This window comes from Salvelinus alpinus, chromosome 10 (assembly GCF_045679555.1).
Source record: "Salvelinus alpinus chromosome 10, SLU_Salpinus.1, whole genome shotgun sequence".
In the NCBI taxonomy this organism is placed as follows: domain Eukaryota; kingdom Metazoa; phylum Chordata; class Actinopteri; order Salmoniformes; family Salmonidae; genus Salvelinus; species Salvelinus alpinus.
Window position 1 is genome coordinate 29447883 of NC_092095.1, and position 26328 is coordinate 29474210.

General features: G+C 41.8%; 3 protein-coding genes across 5 annotated transcripts; all 3 read right to left on the minus strand.

Moving 5' to 3' along the window:
* Positions 1–374: 374 nt before the first annotated feature.
* LOC139531868 (coiled-coil domain-containing protein 106-like) lies at positions 375–5574 on the minus strand. 2 transcript variants are annotated; one of them, XM_071328791.1, is made up of 5 exons: positions 5108–5572; positions 4277–4493; positions 3350–3568; positions 2924–3133; positions 375–1988 (listed from the first exon to the last, which is right to left on the minus strand). In XM_071328791.1, the coding sequence occupies exons 2-5, from the start codon at positions 4482–4484 to the stop codon at positions 1609–1611; spliced, it is 1017 nt and encodes a 338-aa protein (XP_071184892.1). In that variant the 5' UTR covers positions 4485–4493; positions 5108–5572; the 3' UTR covers positions 375–1608. The 2 variants fall into 2 exon arrangements, with proteins under 2 accessions (XP_071184892.1, XP_071184893.1); XM_071328792.1 differs by having other exon boundaries at positions 4277–5574.
* A 1650-nt stretch (positions 5575–7224) lies between these two features.
* Positions 7225–14364, minus strand: LOC139531870 (annexin A13-like). Its single transcript, XM_071328793.1, has 11 exons — positions 14195–14364; positions 12812–12887; positions 12527–12621; positions 12183–12353; positions 12060–12093; positions 10040–10119; positions 9685–9753; positions 9497–9598; positions 9282–9357; positions 9027–9139; positions 7225–8676 (listed from the first exon to the last, which is right to left on the minus strand). The coding sequence occupies exons 1-11, from the start codon at positions 14207–14209 to the stop codon at positions 8557–8559; spliced, it is 951 nt and encodes a 316-aa protein (XP_071184894.1). The 5' UTR covers positions 14210–14364; the 3' UTR covers positions 7225–8556.
* Positions 14365–17936: 3572 nt separating this feature from the next.
* On the minus strand, positions 17937–26305 carry LOC139531872 (annexin A13-like). Of its 2 annotated transcripts, none has more exons than XM_071328799.1 (11): positions 26149–26305; positions 25051–25126; positions 24769–24863; positions 24198–24368; positions 24041–24074; positions 22674–22753; positions 22289–22357; positions 22103–22204; positions 21807–21882; positions 21431–21543; positions 17937–19643 (listed from the first exon to the last, which is right to left on the minus strand). In XM_071328799.1, exons 1-11 carry the CDS (start codon positions 26269–26271, stop codon positions 19524–19526), a joined length of 1059 nt encoding a protein of 352 aa, XP_071184900.1. In that variant the 5' UTR covers positions 26272–26305; the 3' UTR covers positions 17937–19523. The 2 variants fall into 2 exon arrangements, with proteins under 2 accessions (XP_071184900.1, XP_071184899.1); XM_071328798.1 differs by having other exon boundaries at positions 24198–24371.
* Between the last annotated feature and the right edge of the window lie 23 nt (positions 26306–26328).

Consider the following 26328-nt stretch of genomic DNA (forward strand, 5'->3'; position numbering starts at 1 on the left):
GCTATGCACTGCCACTTACTATTGCCCAAGGATTTCTAATAGAGAACAGCCCCATCTGTCCATGCAAGCACTGCAGATTATTCTGGTCACAGGACAAACAAACAAAATGGACCCCCATTGAAGGAACACTTCAAGACTCAGAATAGCTTGAGCAAGCATGAAGTGCATAACTTATCCACAAGGTGGGAAAACAAATTAGTACACAAAGTGAGCACATTTGATGTTATGGAATGGGCTTGCTATTGCACATAAAAAAATAAATCCCACAGGTCTGAGTACTCTACCGTAGAACTCTAATGATTGGTCATGAGACCATGTTGATGTGATGTCACAAATACAATGAGGTACAGCCAAGAACATTCATAACTGCATGAGAGTATTGACAAATGCTTTATTTCTCAAACCATTCAAAGAAGTAAAATATATTTTGAAGAATCATAGTTTGAGAGATAAGTGAACAAACTTGATACAAAAAGTGAATAGCCCAGTGTCAACAGAAGAATTGTCCATATTAGCAATTATAATTCACAACAGTACATTGGATATCCCTAGGTAGGACTAACAGTAGTTCAACACCTGTTCACACCATCAATTAATAGCAGGTATTCTATTTTATTCTCCTAAATTCTGAAGGTTGTGAGTTAAAACACCTAAAAACCGCAATATTTTACTAAGCTAAATCAATGTATAAATTACAGCATATAAATTACAGCCCTAAAAACGGCAGCATGTTCCAAATGCATCAGTATACACATGCCAACTGTGTGGTTTTCAAAATATCAAACCAAATAAATACTTAGGTGCAAGAAATAAAATAATATCAAAGTGCTCTCTGGAATCAGACATAAAGTGTCCACCATTTTGGAAAAATACTCCTGGAAAATGTACTCAGGATTACAGAAGTAGTAGTGTAAACATCCATTGAAGTGAGTGCAGCGCCATCTGGTGGACGTACTCATCACATATTTCTAGTCTCCGTCTAAGACATTCAGCTACGTGTCATTTCTGACCATCACAATGAGTTTACTGTATATTTGTCCTTGGGTCTGCAAGGGAAAGGGCAGCTATAAGGAATCTTCAGATTAGTTATTATCAACATTAAGTCAAATATAGAGGGATACTTCCAGGGAAAAACACTGTCAAACAAAAGTCACTACTTTTACTGGTGTCATGTATGCTACAGGGAAAACCCATTCTGTGGCTATGGCTAGATGCTACCGTGTTTGTTCAGTACCATGTTTGTTCAGTACCGTGTTTGTTCAGCACAGACCACTATGAATGAATGGCAATTATTGAGTGAGGAAATTCCTAAGCAAAAAGACATGGTCTTCTGTGGAACATGTGTGAAGTGTACCCGCTTAAACCGGTTGAATATTGTATTCATACGATATCAAAAAACGATAGAAAAACATTCATTACTTTTAAAGAAGGCATTCTAGATACACTAATAGTTACATTGCAATAAATAAAGAGAGGCAGAGAAATCCTTCCCATGTGATTATATCAACCCAGGTCCAAGATTTTAAATTAAATATGTCTCCAATCTGTCAACACAAGTGTTCTCCACTTCCAGTATAACTCATCCCTCAAAGCCCCCTAGCTACATCATCAGCCCATTAACAGGCTCTCAGCGGTGCCCCCTAGCTGTTGGTGAGCAGAGTGCATGACCCTGGCCTTTTTCACAGTGATGGGCAGGAGCTCCCCTGTGGCTTTCATCTGCTCAATCTTCCTGGCTAGCGCCACGTCAGTCTCAATGACCAGGGCACACTTCTGGGCGTAGCTCACTAGGGTCTCCTCTCGTGGGCGGAACATCCCCACCAGCGGCAGGGTTTCCTTGGCTGCCAGGTAGAGCTCAGCGATGGACGCCGTGTTGGCAATGGTGTTCCTGTCGATGCCGTAGTGACGGAAAGCGCCACTCATGCTTTTCTTCTTGATGAAGGCCGCGAGGACTTGTTTGTAGCGGTGGATCACGTACTGGACACCAGTGGCTGAGGAGAAGAGAGACGGTGAGGAAGGGGAAGATGGTATGTCATACAGTGCTGAACTGTATGAAAACTGACTTGGAATGTGGGGATTGAAGAGTTGAAAAATGGTTCAATGTTGAAGAAGACAACTTACCCTTTTGTCTTAAAGAAAATAGATATTGCATGTAGTCTCCGTGGATCCAGTCAAATCATTTCCAATTGCTCTTTTTAGTTGCTGCTTTAATTTGCAACTACATTTCACTAAAAGGCTTTGGCTTGATCTCTCAAATCAATATTTGAGTATAAAAACATATTTTGAACATTTAATTATAACATTATTATAACAATTATATGATGAATATAGTTCCTGACGTTTTGATACTTTTCAAACAATAACTATTTTTACAAGGTAAGTTGACTGACATTTACAGGGAAGAGGGGGGAGGATGAATGAGTTAATTGGAAGCTGGGGATGATTAAGTGGCCATGATGGTATGAGGGCCAGATTGGGAATTTAGCCAGGACAACACCCCTACGATAAGTGCCATAGGATCTTGAGTGACCACAGACATTCAGGACCCCCGTTTAACATCCATCCGAAAGATGGCACCCTACACAGGGCAATGTCCCCAATCACTGCCCTGGGATATTGTTATTTAGAACAGAGGAAAGAGTGCCTCCTACTGGCCCTCCAACCCCACTTCCAGCAGCATCTAGTCTCCTATCCAGCGACAGACTAGGACCAACCCTGCTTAGCTTCAGAGGCAAGCCAGCAGTGAGATACAGGGTAGTATGCTGCTGGCTAACTGAGTCAATATTAGAATTATCAGATGGATTTCTTTTATATTTGTGGGCAGAACAATAAAAAAAATGAATGGGAAAAGTACAAACCGATCAGATGCTGAAAGCAAACTTGTACAGTACTCATAGGCATGATAAGAATACTCTTTTTAGCATACCTCTCTTCCTGCTGTAGTCTTTCCCTTTCTTTCCTCTCCTCCTCTCCTTGTGGTGTCTCCGCTTCTTGTGGTCGCTCGAGGCTCCGGACATAACAGTGGAGACAGACATTTCTGAGCCACTTTCATTACTGAAGGAAGAGCTGGATGATGCAACCCTCTCTCTCTTCCGGGGTTTGGGTTCGGAATACAGTGACTTCCCCGCTTTAGGTGCTGTGATGAGACAAGACGGAGTGATCCGATTTTATTCCCACCTTTCACTTATTTCTTACATTATATGGAGATACAGTATAAAATAGAGGTAAATAAGTATTTAACACTGAATTATGTCCTTATGATAACATACAAATCCACATTTAAATAATACATATAGATTCCACTGTCCAGTCCACTGTAACAACAGCACCATTCAGGACTGGGGGCACTGACCTTCAGCGGCTGAAGTGGCGGTGGTAGTGAAGGTTGGGACAGAGCGCTGGCTGGTCAGGTTCTCAATCTGGCTCCTGAGGAACTTCCTGTCCTGCTGCAGGTCCTCCACCTGTCTCTCCAGGGCAGCAATGCGCTCCTGTTTACTTTCTAGCATGCACTGCAGCTTGGTGATGGTCAGCATGACCCGGGGAGGCAGGCTGCCCTCAGGCTGGGAGGCAGCTGGAGGAACACCCAGGAATGAAAATAAGGTGGTACGGTCCGGTACGGCAAAATAAATAGTGGGAGTATGCTGTACCGGTAAAACATGAGCATATCATAATAATTAAAACAAAATGTCAAGAAAACTGTAGGCTATGAGACCACTTTTTATCTTTACAGCATGTCAGTGGCATGAACAATTAGCGAATGGACTTTAAAACGGGTGGTATAGCCTACGCTCCAAAATGCGATGTGGTTCGACGAAAAAATTGACAATTTGCCAAGGCAAAGATGAGTGGCCGACACCAAGATGCGCAACGACAACAGTGGGCGCATAAATTCTGGCCTAATGACGCTTGCCTTTTGGTGTTCTGTGTAACCGATATGTTTACGATTAGGCCCACTATTGATTTAATATGGATTCTATATGTAATTCTATGATTAGGCCCATAAAACATTTTTTATGTCTACTTTCACCCCTGGGAACACGATACATTAGCAGTGAGAAATAGAAGCTAGCTGCACACTGACGCAATACATGTATTATTAATGAACCAAAGTATTATTATACAGTTGTAATACGGTAGTATTATTGGACATATCAGCCACCAGTGTGTGAATACACACAACCCACAGGAAGATCTAGGACAATACATGGATTATGGGTAATAAAGTCATCTTAAGGCATCTTGGTGCATGCATTTTTCTAGACCTCTATGCAGTTCTTACTGGATACAGCACTGCTGGGTGTGTTGTCCTGCTCCACATCGCTAGTTGCCCCAGAGGTCATGCTCTCCCACTTGACAACTTCCAGGTCATGCTCCTGCTTTAGCCAGTGCTGTGAGGAACCCACCCTGGCCTTCCTCCTCACGGTGCTGGAATCGATCTCTACACTGGGGGAGTACACTATCGGCTCCTGTTGCCACACAGAGGACATCTCTAGTCTCTACTTGGGAAGAAGAAGGCATGGCCAGTGTTGCAATGCACTGTTTGGTATAACTTCCTAAAATAACACATAAAATGCCCTCTGAGTAATAACTTTAATCCTCCACTAACCTTGACCCCAGGCATGTGTCTGGTGCACGCACACACACACACACACGCTTGAGGTTTCCATGGAGATGTCTACCCATACACCTGCCTAGAGATTTGTCAAATTTACTCAGATGCTCAAATTCATAAAAGTAGTAAAACCAGTAAAAATATAGGCTTTTACATTACAGTCAGTGAGTCATTATTAATCATTAACTATTCATTAGTTACACTGTTAATTATTACAAATGAAAGTTGCGTACAAAGGACAATGCATTTGATATTTCAGTAATAATTTACTTACTATAGCAGTATATTCATTACGTAGGCGTTTTTAATATAAACAAATCCGTCAAATGACTATGTTTTAGCACAAAAATATGACTTTAAACCGTTGGTTGTATTGTGTCAATGCATTATAATATGCTACCATTTCTTTATCAGCGATAATTAACCTTTCAAGATGGATGCAAATGGCTGCAAACTAGGCAGAAAAATAGAGCCACTAATGAGCCTTTGTGACCTTACCGTCTTGAAAAACCTTTTACTTCCAGCTATTTTCACACTACAAACCGAGGTTTGGCAGTTTGCAAGTTACTTCTTTCCAAAATAGTAGTTTTGTCATGCAGGTGTCCAATGCATACGTCTCAGCACATAAGAGCATCCTTCGTAGTAGCCTAGCCTGAATAGCCGTTGTGGTCGCTATATAACAGTTTTTTTTACGGATACACTATTGGAGGTGACGCGGGCTGCTGTCTCTTTGTAGTTGGTGTCAAAGACAAGAAAAATGGTATAGTGCTATCTAAGATCCTTGGAGCGTCCCTACCCTGACCTTAACCCCTACTCTAACCCTAACCTTAATCATAACCCTTACCTAACCCTTACTTTAACCATTTTAAATGTCAATTTTAATGGGGTGATGTCAGAAAAATGCTATTTGACCTGTGACAACGACAAACATGAGCACCTAGGGAGTTTGAGTGTAAAATTGCCACGTCTACACTAATGATATACACAGTACCAGTCAAAAGTTTGGACACACCTACTCATTCCTGGGTTTTTCTTTATTTTTACTATTTTCTACATTGTAGAATAATAGTGAAGACATAAAAACGATGAAATAACACATACGGTATCATGTAGTAACCAAAAAAGTGTTAATCAAAGCAAAATATATTTTATATTTGAGATTCTTCAAAGTAGCCACCCTTTGCCTTGATGACAATTTTGCATTTCAATTAACAAATGTGCCTTGTTAAAAGTTCATTTGTGGAATTTCTTTCCTTCTTAATGCGTTTGAGCCAATCAGTTGTGTTGTGACAAGGTAGGGGTGGTATACAGAAGATAGACCTATTTGGTAAAAGACCAAGTCCATATTATGGCAACAGCTCAAATAAGCAAAGAGAAACTACAGTCTATCGTTACTTTAAGACATGGTCTTTTATTTATTTTTATTTAATCTTTATTTAACTAGGCAAGTCAGTTAAGAACAAATTCTTATTTAAAAATGACGGCCTGCCCTAAGGTCAGTCAATACGGAAAATGAAAATAACTTTGAAAGTCTCTTCAAGTGCAGTCGCAAAAACCATCAAGCACTATGATGAAACTGGCTCACATAAGGACCGTAGCAGGAAAGGAAGTCCCAGAGTTACCTCTGCTGCAGAGGATAAGTTCATTAGAGTTAACTGCACCTCAGATTTCAGCCCAAATAAATGCTTCACAGAGTTCAAGTAACAGACACATCTCAACATCAACTGTTCAGAAGAGACTGCGTGAATCATGCCTTCATGGTCGAATTGCTGCAAAGAAACCACTACCAGGACACCAATAAGAAGAGACTTGCTTGGGCCAAGAAACACGAGCAATGGACATTAGACCAGAGGAAATCTGTCCTTTGGTCTGATGAGTCCATATTTGAGATTGTTGGTTCCAACCGCCGTGTCTTTGTGAGACGCAGAGTAGGTGAACAGATGAGCTCCGCATGTGTGGTTCCCACCGTGAAGCATGGAGGAGGTGTGATGGTACTTTGCTGGTGACACTGTCTGTGATTTATTTAGAATTCAAAGCACTCTTAACCAGCATGTCTACCACAGCATTCTGCAGCGATACGCCATCCCATCTGGTTTGCACTTAGGACTATCATTTGTCTTTCAGCTGGACAATGACCAAAAAACACACCTCCAGGCTGTTAAGGGCTACTTGACCAAGGAGAGTGATGGAGTGCTGCGTCAGATGACCTGGCCTCCACAAGAGGCCAGGTCATGAGATGGTTTGGGATGAGTTGGACCGCAGAGTGAAGGAAAAGCAGCCGACAGGTGCTCAGCATATGGGAACTCCTTCAAGAGTACATGAAGCTGGTTGAGAGAATGCCAACAAAGTGCAAAGCTGTCATCAAGACAAAGGGTGCCGACTTTGAAGAATCTAAAATATATTTTTATTTGTTTCACTTTTTTGGTTACAAATGATTCCATGTGTTATTTCATAGTTTTGATTTCTTCGCTATTATTCAACAATGTAGAAAATAGTAAAAAAAATAAAAATATGTGTCCAAACTTTTGACTGGTACTGTCTGTGTATATATATATATATATTATTGAAAATGTGATTATATTAGGCTTATGTTCACAAAGACACACACAGAAAAATGTTAATAAACACACATTTTAATTCTGTAATCGTCATGTAGTTATTTCTTACCAAACATATTCTTTGGCTGATACAAAGGCAAATATTGGTCCCCATTCCATATCTTTCCATAAGGGCAGGTGTGCATGGTCTAAACCCTTTTAACATCTCCTCTTGTGAATTTAATTCACATTAGTAGTCAGCATTATAAATTCAGTTATCTCAAGTTATTCAGCTGAGATTACAGGACTTTCTAATATGACCAAATGCCTAATATATGTTAAAAATACAGCTGCCGTTACACAACACACAATTAACTATTCTTAGTGTCATTAGAACACATACCTTCTGACATTGTCTCAATTACCATCCCCAACACCTTTTTGTGGCTATATCTGTAAACACATTTATTGAATATATAATATTGTAGTCTAAATAAAGGTAATATTTTAATACCCTAGCTAACAGTTCTAAACACTCGTTAATACTGAAGATGGAGTTCGGGGTGGAAGATAGTGGCACTGGATCGATCAAATCTATATAGTGTCTCATTAAACATGGACCAATTGTTTTGCTGCTCGTTTAAAATGCAAGGGTAAAAATATGAACCATTACATATTTGTCCACAAGCTACCAGGTGGGTCAAAATATTTGTTATCACTGCTCTAGGCAATGCAGTTTTATCAGCAGTGCATGTCATGTTGAAATATAAATTTTTATAAACTGCCACATATCTGTGCACTACAGATCCTATCAAATGTACATGCTGTATTGGACATAGGTCTTATCTGTATAAGACTGATACGTTCAATACAATGCTCTACTGTAATTTTCCAGCTACACCCTGTTCCAGTTCCTACAAATGCCTTTTTGTGTGCAGACTGACCTTCCTGATCCTACTGAACTTCACTTAGCCAATTTCACTGCAGCAAAGAGAATGTTGGGAACTTTGATATCTAGAGATAACTTCAAGGACTAGAGCCACTATAAGTTCCAATGGTAATATGGATTGTTGGTCTAAAGTACAGTATGTTAAGTCTCTATACTAGTCCTAGCACTCCGCTAGATCAAAATGAATCATGTCACATGAACACAACTGTCTTTAGTATACTCATGCCACTTTTGTAGAGACCCCTAGACTTCAATGCCAAATCAGGAGAACAGAACCAGCTGGATTTGAGCTATCCGAGCATGTCGCATGTTTGAGGACAGTAGAACTGATTGTAAGTAGCGTTAGTTTGTCCGAGTGAGCAGCAGCACCCTCGGTCCCTTTTAGGCACTCTGTGATCTCTCTTCCCTCTATATATATATATCTCTCTCCCTCCCTCCCTCCCTCTCTCTCTCTCTCTCTCTCAATGGCAGACAGCCAGCAGGAGACGTTTGAAGTCCCCACCACACTCAGATTTGATGGCATCCTTCAGGGACATGTCGTACTTCTCCAGGTACATGTCTTTAATGGTCTCCAGATCATACTGTTGAACAGAAAACACATCTCATCAGCTGACCTTTGTCTGCATTTGGATTAATCAACCGAGTCCAGTAGTCTAAAAGGGGCATTTTCTTAATGATTTCCCTGAGCCATGTATAATGCATTTGCAATTGTTGCTGAGGTAGTCTGCAAAATTAGCATAGCCTCTTTGGATGACATAACCCCAACCTATTTTCATGTCATTATTTACATGGTTTACAAATGTTACCATAAAGTAAAGTATTTAATATACATTTTATGCATGTAGTCAGTAGTCACAAACGTATTTGGTGTCTTTGATAGAGCAAAGCACGGTCCTAAGACTCTGTCAGAGAGTGTATGTCCATACATTACCTCAGAGCGGCATATGACGATGCGGATGAGGGTGTCCTCATCAGTGCCTGCTCCTTTCATGGCTTCATTCAGTCGCCGGGCGAAATAAAGCTGAGGGTTCTTAGCAACCCTCACTGAAAAGAAAAAAACGCCTTAAAATACACTGATTTTCAACCAAAATAAAGATAGCTATTTGTAAAGGCACCTGACATATCGCATTCAAGTGAGTAACTTTTTAATCTAGTTGAATGTACTGCTTTTAAGTTGTGTACACACCAAGTGTGATGTAGCAGCCCTTCAGTGTCCCAGAGACCTCATTATCAATGGCATCCAGGATTTCCGTTCCAGATAGCTGGGACAAAGGAAACAGGGTTAGCGTAACACTAAGCATACACAGCAGTACAGAGGACAGATCACATGGAGCCTTCTGTGCGTACAAAATAAATATACTGAGACTGATAACAGACACAGGCTGCCAGCAGTGGACCCACCTGCTCATACACCTTGAAGGTGGCCTGTAGCTGGAGGTAGTTTCGGTTGGCCAGGACGAAGCTGAACGTGGATTCATCCGTTCCAAAACATCCCTCACCAGCCTAAATTGTAAATATGATTGAAATTAAAACAGGTAAATCCACTTCTTGATATTGTCGTTTCTTGAATGTACTTCTCCGTGCCATACCTCAAACAGGGCGGTGGCATCTGCTTCAGCCAGACCCTCATCCACATCGTAACTCTCATCTCTGGTGCCCTAGAACAGAAAGCTTTCACTGACTTCTGTGGTGAGATGAAATGTAGCCTTTCTGTCTGGCTCAGGATATTGTTTCTGGCCTCCATTTTACTAATGAAAGGACATTGAAAAAGCAGGCAGGCAGACAGCCAACGTGTGTGTGTGTGTGAGTGAGTGAGATAGAAAGAGAGAGAGGCATAGGGTTAAGAGATAGGGCAGGCAGAGGGAGCTTGATTTCAGTTCAAAGAAGGGAAGGGAATTGGGTTACATGGCAAGAGTCCAAGAGTGAAACCATGGGGCCACTTACCTGTAAAAGAGCAGTGAGCAGGTTTCTCACATCTCCACTAGTGTCCCCTTCGATATCTGATTCCAGGTCTCGTTCGTGCACTAGAGAAGTCACAGAGAAACAAAGAGAGAATGCAACTGAAGAATTGGGAATATATTATTAAAGGCAGATGTAACATTGAGAGGCACAGAGGAATAGGTGTTCCCTAGTTGATAAAACCACTGATATCATTATTCTATCTAAGCCAATTGGGAAAAGGCATGGTGGAAAGCCCCACCCATAACAACAAGATATGTCTTTTAATCACAAATCAGAACGGAATCAGCAGTGCAGAAAGCAACAGGTTGAGCAGAATAAGGTGAACAGTGTGGTTGGGATGGCAAGCCTATGGACTTTACGGGTCATGCAAACTATGAACTCTTGCCCTAAACCAGCCAAATGAGTTCGGTTCACTTCAGGGCTTCTTCCTGTTAACCCTTGTCAACTTTAGTAAATATTATATAATGAATAATCATGCAAAAAGACACTTGATTAAGTTAATGGGGGAAAAATATATTTTTCATCCTTATATTCAACACAACCTTTAAGGCAGACAGAGAGTTGCCGTAACTGCAGGAAACAGAGATTAGAGTGTGTGGCTGATTATGGACCGTGTTGCCATCTGTTACAGATGTAGGGTCTTAAGTTGGTCACTCTTGCTGCTGAAAATTTTCCTGCTCAGCAGGAAATGCAAACGTGTAGTGTATTCAAGGTTTTAAAAGACTTCTAAAGTTTTTAATTTCACTTTAAAATGTCAGAAGCCTACAAAAAAATTCTATGAATTATAATCCACATAATAATTCACATTTCCTGTTGCTGCAGGATTATTTATCTGCTGTATCATACTGGCTCAAAAGAAGATCCTACATCTGTAGCTATCAGTCAAACTGCGGGAAAAGTGAAACTGAAACTAACCTTGAGGGTTAAGTTTAGGCATTAATTCCAAGTGGGTAATTGTAACCGATGTGAGCTAGCTAGTTAGCGGTGGTGCGCGCTAATAACGTTTCAATCGGTGACGTCACTCGCTCTGAGACCTTGAAGTAGTTGTTCCCCTTGCTCTGCAAGGGCCTCGGCTTTTGTGGAGCGATGGGTAACGATGCTTCGAGGGTGGCTGTTGTCGATGTGTGCAGAGGATCCCTGGTTCGAGCCCAGGTAGGGGCGAGGAGAGGGACGGAAGTTAAACTGTTACATAAGGTTCGGGTTAAGGTGTTGGTCAGGGTTAGAATATAATTACAATTAAAAAACGAGTGCCTAGCACAGGGATTGAACCCGCAATGTTCGGAGCTGTAGCTTACGCTGTAGCCCATCCCCAACAGCCTAGCTTGACGCGAGCCAACTAGATGTTAACAGACACTCGCGTTGCCACTAGTAGACGGTTGGAAATTGACATGGAAATAAAACGACTAGCTATCACGTAACTTCGCCATTCTAATAATGGCTTGACAGCGCGAAACCCACAGGAGCTTGGGCAGCTCTTATTGATCATCTCCAGCACCACCCCAACATCAACACATGTGAAAACAGGGAGTTTCTCTGTTTTGCAGTCAAAAAGATGCACACCAGATGATGTCACCGGAAACACTTTCCATATCATCTGGTGTGCATCATGTAATTTTAGCCACGTATGAGCGAGCGAAGGTTAATAAAGTAACGGGTGAAGTAACCTTTGCCTACTCATAGTTGGTTAAAATCACAACGTACACCAGATGATGTCAACAGTGTGTGCGTATGATGTCATCAGAAACACTTGTCTTTTCACATATGTTGATGTTGGGGTGGTGCTGGAGATTATGAATATGAGGTTGTCCCTTTAAAGATGTCATGCCCGGTAGGGGGAAACAGTACCACTGGCCGCCCAACTACCGTTGTTATTGTTTTTGTTCCCGAGCTGAGGAGCACGACTCTTGGTAGTACATAGTGCTCTTCTATCATACGTGCAATGATGTCCGAGATTAAGGATGCCAGCTTTAAAGTGCAGTGTGAGGGTGAAATTGATACTTACCCTGAAAGTAGCATTCTTTTAACATGTGAATATCCTGTTGGGGGGGGAAAAAAAGAGAATGAGGGAAGAAAATACATATTAAGAAGAAGTTTTTCTTCTAATCTTGAATGTGTTAAAACGTACAGCGTTTGTGGCAGTGCACAGAATCTCCACCAGAGTATCCTCATCAGTGCCTGCTCCCTTCATGGCCCTCCTGAGCTCCTTCACTGTATAGACGACTGGAGGGTCCAGCATGGCCACGACGGCATTCTCAAAGTTCCCCCCCAGCTCACTCTTCAGCACATCCACCAACTCCTTCTCCAGAGAAAGAAAGCGACAGAGAAAAGAGAGCGAGAGAGCGATGGGTGTAGTTGGCTGGTTTCCTCAAATTAGCCACACATTTCGGTTATGCAAAACGACATATTTCCTGGTGCGGTATAAGATGTACATAATTCCTTGCCTATTAAATGAATGAGTTTGATACTCACATTCCCATACTTGTCAAAATAGGCCTGTTTAATTTCCATGCGCTGGACTGCACAGCGGTTAGTAAGTATGTCAATGATGACCTGTTCATCAGTGCCTGTACAACAAAATACAATCATTAAAAAAAAACACAAATACCACCTTCAGGCACTATTTGGACTATGGTACAATGTTGTGCCATTAAATAGCTTGGGCACAGCTACTTGTTCATTGTAAGTAAACTCACTCATTGAGCAGAAACATCCCTGGAATGCTATAAATTAAAAAATAAATAAATCGCAACTTACCCAAGCCTTTGCAGGCTTTGCATAAGGCCTTTATGTCAGCCCCAACATCAAAGTTCTCACATGGCATGATTGTGGGCTAAATTAACATAAAGATAATCATTATGACATGCTCTACATAAGAGTTAATAGCCACATAAAAAAACACCCTAATAGAAAACGTTTTGGGAGCAGTTTGATGCATGACTTCCCTTATATAGTAGCCTGGTCTAGTCTACCCTCCCTTCCAATCCTAGTGAGAAACTATTTAACATCACAATAGTTTAAAAACATTGAAATCAGTAGGCCTTTTCAGGTATGTATCATGTAATAACACTGTAGCATTAGAAACAACGTAACATGACATGGGGGAGGGGAGAATATAATGAACTGAAATGGCAAGAAATACACTGGCTCAGGAATTTGTAGGCGGATGGGTGTTAATCAAACAAAGTAGATGGGCGCAGCGCCCCATAGCCAAAATTGAGACATGATAATGGAAACACCCCATAGAAAAAGACAGAGGACTCTCGATGGACATAACCATTTTAGCACGGACAGTGCCATTGAGGGCTTTCTCTCTTCACCATTTTATAATAGTCAACTGGGTGGGGATTCCTATGGGTTGGGAGTGATCAGCCAATGATCACAGCATTGCATTCTTCTTCAAATTGAGTTGCCTATGGTTAGTAAATGGCTTAAAGCTACCGTTATATCACTGCCATCTAGCGGCCACAATAACTTAACACACACGACTTGGTTCAATCCCCAATATTAGCTTTATGCTTTTTTCAAACACAAAATAATATTGACTACTTTAAAATGGAGATAGTCTCAAGGGCGTTGCCCATGATGTCGCAGACTCCATATTAGCACAGATACAAAGATGAGTCCTCTATCTATCTCTATGAAACACCCTCATGCTCTGCTCCCACCATAGCCTCCCACCCGCACCCTTCCTCTCTGATTCACTCGTTCATTATTTAGGTTAATCTAAACGGGATTGTGATTGATTCCGCATAGGTGTGGCTGCTTCCTCTGCGTTTCCCCAGGCCTGTGACATGCGCTGGTTTGTAATTTGTAGGGCATTTGGATTTAATAAATCACGGTGACAGATTTGACACAATGTGTCAATCTGAATAAAAATTATAGAATCTATTATAATTCTACATTCAGTTGTGGTAGTGTGGAATGTAGGATACAAAATCAAAATAGTTTTCTGATGGCGTTATAACAATCCACCCCTTACAAAAATAATTGACCAAAAAATAAAAAACGTATTGGCCTACACAGTAGCCTAGATAATATTCACAAATGTCTATCATTTCCAATCGACTTGCCCCGGTTACACTTCGTTTTATCACATCTTTGTAAATTTATAAAAGGATGTAAGGTTTCGGTACTTACTTGGCAGTTTCCCATTTTACAGATATTTGTCCCGCTGTGTTGAGATCACTGACGTATATAGTTGAGATATCCTCGTATTTACCAGCTGTGGTAGCGGACATTCATGTAAACTCGCGAGATCAGCCTCGATTTACCGAGGCTAAAACCAAAGTTGGTGGATAAATAAAGACAGTTCACTCAGGCCGTTTACAATTGAAATAAATGTGTCAGTTCCGGTCTACTTAACTGGGTGTGTCTCCCATAGACACCAATGAAATAGCAGCTGGGTCTGGTTTACTTAGTTCAGGGATGTGCAACTTTGATGGGGGTTGCAGTGGCTCACAGGTCTACCTACCCACATCCAGACCCACACATGCAGTCAGAGCTAGCCCTAGCCTTTTGGGGGCCCTAAGTGAAATATGATTTAGTTAATTGACTTTCATTGAACCAGAAAAAAACAGTGTGTGTGCTGTCTCGCTTCCTCTTCCGTCTCTGGCTACAACCAGAGTTTCTAAACTTATCTTTGCTAAAACTCCAAGCCACATGTGTCAAAACTCATTCCACAGAATGACGAATGTCTCCTGGTTTTCGACCCTCCCGTGTACTTGGTTGATGAATTAAGGTCACTAATTAGTAAGGAACTCCCCTCACCTGGTTGTCTAGGTCTTAATTGAAAGGAAAAAAGACAACCCAGTACACACTAGGCCCTCCATGGAATTAGTTTGACACCCCTGCTCTAAGCCCAGACAGAGAGGGAGAGGCGAAGCATGAGGGTTTACTCCGCCAAAAATCTGTCCACGTTAAGCAGATCATTAATTATTAAGCAAGTGAGACGTTTTGTATGGGGGGAAACGAGCGAGTGTCAAATTTAGTCAAGATAAAAATGAATTGCTATTTTGAAACGTGAGGCTTATTTGATCTAATAGAAGTTTCTTGTTTCGAATTTACTGATATAAGTGTGATGCACGTGACCCCGCGACTTTGAGAAAAACACTTTATATTAGAGTTGTCCCTGTTGAAATTCGAGATGGACTATGCATATTCATGAGTATAGCATAGCGTCTCACTCTTCATTGAGTACAGGTGGTTGACAACACTCATCGAATATTCAAAAAAGTATTCAAATAGATGAGTAGGCAGGAGCGTAGTGAATGGAAAAATGGCAATCTTTGTGGTCATTCTTCACATAAATAAACACAAAATTGAAGAAAATCATGGTAACAATAATTACTTCTAATACACAAGATGCATGTCCTTGAACCGATTATATTTTAAATCGCACCCATAAGAATATATACAGTGGGGCAAGAAAGTATTTAGTCAGCCACCAATTGTGCAAGTTCTCCCACTTAAAAAGATGAGAGAGGCCTGTAATTTTCATCATAGGTACACTTCAACTATGACAGACAAAATGAGAAAAAAAATCCAGAAAATCACATTGTAGGATTTTTAATGAATTTATTTGCAAATGATGGTGGAAAATAAGTATTTGGTCAATAACAAAAGTTTATCTCAATACTTTGTTATATACCCTTTGTTGGCAATGACAGAGGTCAAACGTTTTCTGTAAGTCTTCACAAGGTTCACACACTGTTGCTGGTATTTTGGCCCATTCCTCCATGCAGATCTCCTCTAGAGCAGTGATGTTTTGGGGCTGTTGCTGAGCAACACGGACTTTCAACTCCCTCCAAAGATTTTCTATGGGGTTGAGATCTAGAGACTGGCTAGGCCACTCCAGGACCTTGAAATGCTTCTTACGAAGCCACTCCTTCGTTGCCCGGGCAGTGTGTTTGGGATCATTGTCATGCTGAAAGACCCAGCCACGTTTCATCTTCAATGCCCTTGCTGATGGAAGGAGGTTTTCACTCAAAATCTCACGATACATGGCCCCATTCATTCTGTCCTTTACACGGATCAGTCGTCCTGGTCCCTTTGCAGAAAAACAGCCCCAAAGCATGATGTTTCCACCCCCATGCTTCACAGTAGGTATGGTGTTCTTTGGATGCAACTCAGCATTCTTTGTCCTCCAAACACGACGAGTTGAGTTTTTACCAAAAAGTTATATTTTTGTTTCATCTGACCATATGACATTCTCCCAATCTTCTTCTGGATCATCCAAATGCTCTCTAGCAAACTTCAGACGGGCCTGGACATGTACTGGCTTAAGCAGGGGGACACGTCTGGCACTGCAGGATTTGAGTCCCTGGCAGCGTAGTGTGTTACTGATGGTAGGCTTTGTTACTTTGGTCCCAGCTCTCTGCAGGTCATTCACTAGGTCCCCCCGTGTGGTTCTGGGATTTTTGCTCACCGTTCTTGTGATCATTTTGACCCCACGGGGTGAGATCTTGCGTGGAGCCCCAGATCGAGGGAGATTATCAGTGGTCTTGTATGTCTTCCATTTCCTAATAATTGCTCCCACAGTTGATTTCTTCAAACCAAGCTGCTTACCTATTGCAGATTCAGTCTTCCCAGCCTGGTGCAGGTCTACAATTTTGCTTCTGGTGTCCTTTGACAGCTCTTTGGTCTTGGCCATAGTGGAGTTTGGAGTGTGACTGTTTGAGGTTGTGGACAGGTGTCTTTTATACTGATAACAAGTTCAAACAGGTGCCATTAATACAGGTAACGAGTGGAGGACAGAGGAGCCTCTTAAAGAAGAAGTTACAGGTCTGTGAGAGCCAGAAATCTTGCTTGTTTGTAGGTGACCAAATACTTATTTTCCACCATAATTTGCAAATGAATTGATTAAAAATCCTACAATGTGATTTTCTGGATTTTTTTTCTCATTTTGTCTGTCATAGTTGAAGTGTACCTATGATGAAAATTACAGGCCTCTCTCATCTTTTTAAGTGGGAGAACTTGCACAATTGGTGGCTGACTAAATACTTTTTTGCCCCACTGTATATGGATAATCTAGTTACTAATTGCAGTCTGCAGTACCCATTTCAGCCTTCAATTTGAGTTACTCAATGAGGGGGCAGCACTGAGCTTGCCAGCAACGTCACTTCCTAGAATATCTTAAACTGAGCATTGTATGTCTCCATGAGACGCCATCTTAACTGACTTCATTTGGCTTCAATGCGCTTTTCAGTCTTCACATAGGAATGAATGGTTTCACGTGATCAATGGCTTTGTCCATTCATATACAGTCATTTCTCTGAGCAGAGGAACACAACCCACAATATAGCAATCTGTTCTCTGACAGAACAGTCGATGAGGTGGCATGTAACCATTGGTTGATGCATGCAACATCTAAGGAGGGGAACACATCCAAAGACTCATCACAGAGAGCATGAAACAAACTGTATTATAAGGACAGAAGGTTGAACATTAAGGTTGTCTTCCCTGTGCAGTCTATAAATTACATCGACCAATGGGCGAATTCCTACCGTTTAACGCTGGGTTCATTCATAGCTGAAAAGTGTCCCAGCTGTCCATAAAAATTACAGGGCACTAAACTATAGTTCTTAATACTGGTGCCGAGCTAGTGCGTTGCAGCTAAATGCTGTATGACGTGTTCATAGAATGTTTAGTCCCCTATCGACTGAGGTGAATGAAGCTCCAAATAGCATTTTACAGTTTAGCAATTGTGTAGAAATGCAGTAAATGAGCTTCAACTTTGAAACATGAGCACTTTACAGTGAGTAACATTTCCCCTTTTACACTAATGATATTTATGTATGCCTTTATATAGGCCAATAAACGTATTGAATAGGTACAGTAAAATGTGATTCCATAAACAGACCCATGTTCACAAAAATATATATACACTTTTTGAACATCAATTTTATTCTGTAATTTGCATGTGTTTATTTGTTACCAAACTAATTATTTTGCTGATACAGAGGCAAATATTGGTCCCTATTCCATATCTTTCCATAAGGGCAGGTGTGCACGGTCTGAACCCTGCTGACATTATCCTCTCTTGCATGGAATTCATAGTAGCCTAGCCAGCATTATAAATCGTTACAACTATCTCAAGTTATTCAGCTGAGATTACAGGACTTTCTAATATGACCTCATTCCTAATATAGGAATATGTTAAAAAAAACTGGTGCCGTTATGGGACACAGAAGTGACAGTGGTCATAACATTTTAGACCATGTTATTCAAAGAGTTTAGATACTTCAAAAGGTACAAGTCCACATCTTTTTCTCAAATATCTTCCGAGACCTTTTCAAACACCTTGTGTATACAGTAAATCTTTAAACACATTTAAATGATACATAATACTGCAGTCTTAATGCAGTTAATAGTTTTAGTGTTAGTCTTGCAATACAAACATTTTATGAGGTGTTTGAAGATTTGTCACAGCAGTTTCCCTTGCCTGCAACATATTGAAGCATGAAGTCAATGCACAGTTACTTTTTGGGGATTAAATAACTGTTTTTGACTGACACCGTGAAGATTAATCAGACAGTAGAATTACACTGTACTTATCTTTGGAGTGGTAGTGTTGATTATTTAAAAATATATGTGCATTGATTCGTGTCATATAAAATACCATTGCTTCATAAGGACACTTTCATTTCGCCTTCATTTAAGTTATAACTTCAAGGTAGATGGACAGATTGCATATAACTAGCTAGCTAACAGTTTATAAACACTTGTTAATACTGAAGATGGAGTTTGGGGTGGAAGATACTGGCACTGGATAGATCAAATCCAATTGGTGTCTCACTAAGCATGGACAAAATGTTTGTTCATTTTAAATGCAAGCTCAAAAATATGATCACTGCTCCATGGAATAGGTCTCATCTGTGTAAGACAGATACGTCCAATACAATGCTATAACCGTAATCTTCCAGCTACACCCTGTTCCAGTTCCTACAAATGCCCTTTTGTGTGCAGACTGACCTTCCTGCCAAGCACTGAAGCACCTGATCCTACTGAACTTCAATTTAACTGCAGAAAAGAGAATTTAGGAATGTCAGATCTAGTCACAAGTGTACACAGTAAACAGAATATCAAGGACTAGGGCTACTAAGTTTCACTGGTACTGTGGATCGCTGGTCTAAGGTAAGTCTCTAATCCTAGCACTCCTCTCGATCAAAACCAAATCACACCACATGGTATGTTATGAGCATCCAACTGCCTTTGGATAAGTAGATCAAATATAGCAGCCACATATTGACAACACTTTTGTAGGGAACCTAGACATCAATGCCAAATCAGGAGAACAGAACCAGCTGGATTTGAACTATCTCCAGTTCCACCCCCTGCCCTATCCGAGAATGTTGCATGCTTGAGGACAGTAGGACCGATTGTAAGTAGCGTTAGTTTGTCCAGGAGTGAGCAGGAGCACCCTCGGTCCCTTTCAGGCACTCTGCTCTCTCGCCACTCTCTCTCTCGCTCAATGGCAGATAGCCAGCAGGAGACGTTTGAAGTCCCCACCACACTCAGATTTGATGGCATCCTTCAGGGACATGTCATACTTCTCCAGGTACATGTCTTTAACGGTCTCCAGATCATACTGTTGAACAGAATACATATATCTCTTTAGCTGACATTTGTCTGCTTTTAGATTCCAAGTCAAGTAGTCTAGAAGGGGCATTTTCTTAATGATTACACAATTCCCTGAGCCATGTAAAGAAATGTCCCTTTTTCAGGACCCTGTCATCCAAAGATCTTCATTGTAAAGGGTTTAAACACTGTTTCCCATGCTTGTTCAATGAACCATAAACAATTAATGAACATGCACCTGTGGAAAGGTCATTAAGACACTAACAGCTTACAGACGGTAGGCAATTAAGGTCACAGTTATGAAAACTTAGGACACTAGAGGCCTTTCTACTGACTCTGAAAAACACCAAAAGAAAGATGCGCAGGGTCCCTGCTCATCTGCGTGAACGTGCCTCAGGCATGCTGCAATAAGGCATGAGGACTGCAGATGTGGCCAGGGCAATAAATTGCAATGTCCGTACTGTGAGACGCCTAAGACAGCGCTACAGGGAGACAGGACGGACAGCTGATCGTTCTCGCAGTGGCAGACCATGTGTGACACCTGCACAGGATCGGTACATCCAAACATCACACCTGCGGGACAGGTACAGGATGGCAACAACAACTGCCGAGTTACACCAGGAACGCACAATCCCTCCATCAGTGCTCAGACTGTCCACAATAGGCTGAGAGAGGCTGGACTGAGGGCTTGTAGGCCTGTTCTAAGGCAGGTCCTCACCAGACATCACCAGCATCAACTTCGCCTATGGGCACAAACCCACTATCGCTGGACCAGACAGGACTGGCAAAAAGTGCACTTCACTAACGAGTCACGGTTTTGTCTCACCAAGTGTGATGGTCGGATTCGCGTTTATCGTCGAAGGAATGAGCGTTACACCGAGGCCTGTACTCTGGAGCGGGATCGATTTGGAGGTGGAGTGTCCGTCATGGTCTGGGGTGGTGTGTCACAGCATCATCGGACTGAGCTTGTTGTCATTGCAGGCAATCTCAATGCTCAATTGCAGGCAATCCCGCATATGGTACCCTTCCTGCAGGCTCATCCTGACATGATCCTCCAGCATGACAATGCCACCAGCCATACTGCTCGTTCTGTGCGTGATTTCCTGCAAGACAGGAATGTCAGTGTTCTGCCATGGCCAGCAAAGAGCCCGGATCCCATTGAGCACATTTGGGACCTGTTGGATCGGAGGGTAAGGGCTAGGGCCATTCCCCCCAGAAATGTCCGGGAACTTGCAGGTACCTTGGTGGAAGAGCAGGGTAACATCTCACAGCAAGAACTGGCAAATCTGGTGCAGTCCATGAGGAGGAGATGCACTGCAGTACTTAATGCAGCTGGTGGCCACACCAGATACCGACTGTTACTTTTGATTTTGACCCCCCCCCCCTTTGTTCTATTATTCCATTCCATTTCTGTTAGTCACATGTCTGTGGAACTTGTTCAGTTTATGTCTCAGTTGTTGAATCTTGTTACGTTCATACAAATATTTACACATGTTAGTTTGCTGAAAATAAACACAGTTGACAGTGAGAGGACGTTTCTTTTTTTGCTGAGTTTATAATGCCTTCAAGTGTTGCCATGGTAGTCCACAAAGTTAGTATAGCCTTGCTTGATAGCATAGACTCCCCCGGTTTTAAAAATGTGCTATGGAGAAATTATCACGTGTCCATAACAGAAAGTATTCAAAAATCACTTAGATGCATGTAATCACAATGTAGTCAGTTGTCACAAATTATTTGGTGTCTGATAGAACCAAGCTAAGGTTCTGTCAGAGAGTTTGGATCCATATGTTACTGTACCTCAGAGCGGCATACAAGGATGCGGATGATGGTGTCCTCATCAGTGCCTGCTCCTTTCATGGCTTCATTCAGTCGCCGGGCGAAATACAGCTGAGGGTTTTTAGCAACCCTCACTGAAAATATAAAATCAAAAGGCATTCAAATATACTGTCAGTTACTTCTAATTCGTTACTGTTTTTTAGGCCTGTATTGTAAAACACCATTTCACATTTTGAACAAACGCAGGCTAGCTAAAGGAAATTCTGAACAGCCACCCACACAACCAACTAAACACTGAGTAATACCCACTTTACTCAAGTCACATGCATCCCTTCAGTGTCTCTGGCCTCAGATGATCTCTGCACCCACACACAAACAAGCCAACTTGTATACATACCAAGTGTGATGTAGCAGTCCTTCAGTGTCCCAGAGACCTCATTATCAATGGCATCCAGAATCTCTGTTCCAGAGAGCTGGGGAAAGCAGTGAGGGAATGAATATAAGCAGAAACACTGGTACAGAGGGTAGCTACAACACAAGGAGCCTGATGTGCTTCCAATTAAATAGACTTACCACAGGTTCTAAATAAACTACACTGAAGTATAACCATATATTATTATTTATATCTATAAATATTCAAGGCACTCATTTCAGCTTGTGTGAACAGACATAGGCTGCTAATAGTGGACCCACCTGCTCATACACCTTGAAGGTGGCCTGTAGCTGAAGGTAGTTTCGGTTGGCCAGGACGAAGCTGAAAGTGGATTCATCTGTTCCAAAACATCCCTCACCAGCCTAAATTGTAAATATGATTGAAATTAAAACAGGTAAATCCACTTCTTGATATTGTCGTCTTGAATGTACTTCTCCGTGCCATACCTCAAACAAGGCGGTGGCATCTGCTTCAGCCAGACCCTCATCCACATCGTAACTCTCATCTCTGGTGCCCTAGAACAGAAAGCTTTCACTGACTTCTGTGGTGAGATGAAATGTAGCCTTTCTGTCTGGCTCAGGACATTGTATCTGGCCTCCATTTTACTAATGAAAGGAAATCGGAAAAGCAGGCAGACTGCCAACCAGCCAGTGTGTGTGTGTGTGTGTGTGTGTGTGTGTGTGTGTGTGTGTGTGTGTGTGTGTGTGTGACAGAAAGAGAGACCGAAAGAGAGACTTAGGGTTAAGAGAGAGGTCAGGCAGAGGGAGCTTGATTTCAGTTCAAAGAAGGGAATTGTGTTACATGGCAAGAGTCCAAGCGTGAAACCATTACCTGTAAAAGAGCAGTGAGCAGGTTTCTCACATCTCCACTAGTGTCCCCTTCGACATCTGATTCCAGGTCCCGTTCATGCACTAGAGAAGTCACAGACAGAGATAATATGAGATTAAGGGCAGAGGAATGGGAGTTCCCTTGTTATTTATAACTGCTGATGTCATTATTCCATTTGAGCCATTGTGGAAAGCGGGTGTCATTCTGTTAAGATTCTTCCCAACCGGTTGTGGTTTTCTGTACTGCTGATTAACTTCTGACTCAGGATTGTGGTTAAAAAAAAACATCTTGTTATTATGGGTGTCATAAAAACAAGTGTTTTTAAAACATATATATATATATTTTATTTAAATCGCAACCCTAATTCAAAGTGAATCAGCAGCACAGAAAACAACAGGATGGGCAGAATGGAAACAGAACGGCCCCGATTCAGTTAGAACGTATCCAAACCCAAAAACCTGGATAGATGGCAGCGTTCGCAAATGCTGTTCATGGACTACAGCTCTGCCTTCAACAACATAGTGCCCTCAAAACTGATCACTAAGCTAGGTACCCTGTGACTGAAACCCTCCCTGTGCAACTAGGTCCTGGACTTCCTGACGGGCCGACCCCAAGTGGTTAAGGTAAGCAACAACACCTCTGCCACGCTGATCCTCAACACGGGGACCCCACAGGGGTTCGTGCTCAGTCCACTCCTGTACTCCCATGACTGTGTGGCTACGCACGTCTCCAACTCAATCATCAAAATTTGCTGACGACACAACAGTGTTAGGCACTGTTAACCAACAATGAAGAGACAGCCTACAGGGAGGAGGGGAGAGCCCTAACCGGAGTGGTGCCAGGAGAATAACCTCTCCCTCAACGTCAACAAAAACAAAGGAGCTGATCGTGGACTACTGGAGACAAAAGTGATAGCACGCCCCCATCCACGTAGACGTGGCTACAGTAGAGAGGTTCAAAAGCTTCAAGTTCCTCGGTGTGCACGCCACTGGCAACCTAAAAGGGTCCATTCACACAGACAGCTTGGCCTCACAAACGTCTACAAACGCACCATTGAGAGCACCCTGTCAGGCTGAATCACCGCCTAGCACAGCAGGTACCTTTAGAACTTTAGTCACTGTTCTAGATTTTGATAATGTGACCTGTATGCAACAAAGCCTTATAGGCCTCTCAAGTTATGCTAACTATTAACTGGAGACCAATGAGTGTCCTCCTGCATTCACAACCCTGGTAAGTATTCTGTTAGAAATAATTATGTAAAAAGACAACTTGATTGAGTGAGGGGAGCATTGGTACTGGCTGGATGTGGCTGTTTCACCATTAAAGATTCCAGCTTTAAGGTTCAGTGTGAGGGTGAAATTGATACTTACCCTGAAAGTAGCATTCTTTGAACATGTGAATATCCTGTCGGAAAAGAAAGAGAAAAAGAAATCCTCTTAAGCAGACCATTATGTTTTTAAATCTTGAACAGCATTTTCTATTTCACATGACTTAAAAGATTCTATTCAGAATGAAACTGAAACGTACAGCATTTGTGGCAGTGCACAGAATCTCCACCAGAGTATCCTCATCAGTGCCTGCTCCCTTCATGGCCCTCCTGAGCTCCTTCACCGCATAGACAACTGGAGGGTCCAGCATGGCCAGGACGGCATTCTCAAAGTTCCCCCCCAGCTCACTCTTCAGCACATCCACCAACTCCTTCTCCAGAGAAAGAGAGAGAGAGAGAGAGAGAGAGAGAGATTGTAGAACACATTGGGGGGGGGGGGGGAATCTATGACCATTCTTTCATACAGAATCTTAAAATGTCCTAGTACTTCAAAATGTCTTAGACCTTAACATAGGACAAGTGGAAGCAAAATAGCCTCATAACATCAAAGATCCACCACCATATTTTACAGCAGGTATGAGGCTCTTTTCTGCATATGCATCGGTTTTTTGACACCAAACCCACGACTGATATTTGTGACCAAAGACCTCTATTTTCATGTCATCTGACCATAGCACCGCCTGGAGTTTGCTAAACGCCATTGGCACTTGGATTGGAACCGGTGCTATGGTCAGATTCTTCTACTTCTAATAAAATGTGTTTGATACTCACATCGTCATATTTATCAAAATAGGCTTGTTTAATTTCCATCCGCTGGGCTGCACAGCGGTTAGCCAGTATGTCAATGATGGCTTGTTCATCAGTGCCTGCACAACAGGACGCAATCAATAAATAAACTGGTGCCACACTGTACCTTTAAACAGCATTCGCACAGATATGTTAATTATAAGCAAACACACATTGACAGACCGTTCCAAACAATCTCTCACTCACTGAGCAGAAGCATCCCTGGAATGCCAGAATTATATATTAACTAAAAAGATCACAACTTACCCAAGCCTTTACAAGCTTTGCGTATGGCCTTTATATCAGCCATAACATCAAACTCCTCATATGGCACGATAGTGGGCTGAAATTAACATATTTTTTGTTGTTGTTATGACATAAACAGGACAATAAAATGCTAATATCAACACAACCACCACCATTGTATCTCAATGTTATGTTGGGAATTTAAAAAAATACACACTTAGTAGGCCTAATCTATTGTAACACACTACAACAGAAACGGTCATCTCTGCTTTCCCTTAGCCTAGTTCTTCATGTCTGCCACCCCTCAAATCAACAAAATATTGGACATCTGAATAGCTTTATTAAAGTTTTGAATCAATTGTTCACATATGTTATAAAACTGCAGTAAGCCTATTAGAATGTAACATGACATGGGAGGGGGAGAACGCAATGAACTGCAATGGCAAGAAATGTACTGGCTCAGGAATTTGGCCGCTGCCGTGTTTTAACCAAACAAAGTAGAAGGGCGCAGCGCCCCATAGGCGAAATTGAGAGGACAATGGAAACACACTCATCCCCCTACTCCCATCCGTACCCTTCCTCTCGGATTCACTCATTGTTTAGGCCTACATTCATCTAACGGGATTGTGACGAATTCCGCAGAGTGGCCACTTCCTCTGCTTTTCCCCTGCCTCACTGTCACATTTCAAAGGCTATGTGGATTTTCTTTTTTTTTTTATCTCTCAGAAAGTGATCCATAACCCAGCATTCAATTGTAGTAGTGTGTAATCTCCCGTGGCCACATTCTGCACGTAGTTAACCAAATTACGCGAGATTTTACTTGAGATTAGTGTGGAATGTCGTTTGGATAATCGTTTTGATGAAGATGTCCATATCCCTTACAATGAAACATTTACACAGCAATTGTAGAAATGTATTCAACGTATTTTATAGGCCTATACTTTTCAATAGATATGCCTTATTTTACTACGTTTTTTCCACATCTTCGAGATGTTTTTCTTCTGACCATAGGGTAACGTTAGGGGCCTAAATTTTAACATTTAATTCGCATTTCTAGCCGCAATTTCAGCATGAGCATAGGCCTACATTTGGTGCGTAAAAAACAAGCATGGTACTCACTTGACAGTTGCCCATTTTCGAAATGTTTGTCCCGCTGTTGTGAGTCTTAGGCTGCTGGCGAGAGTCGGATTCTTTACGGTAGTTGTGGAAGGACTGGCGAGTGACACGAATGTGCAACGTCATCGCCCAGAAATATAACGGAATTGAAAGCACCTCCTTCAGTTAACCATTTACTTACAT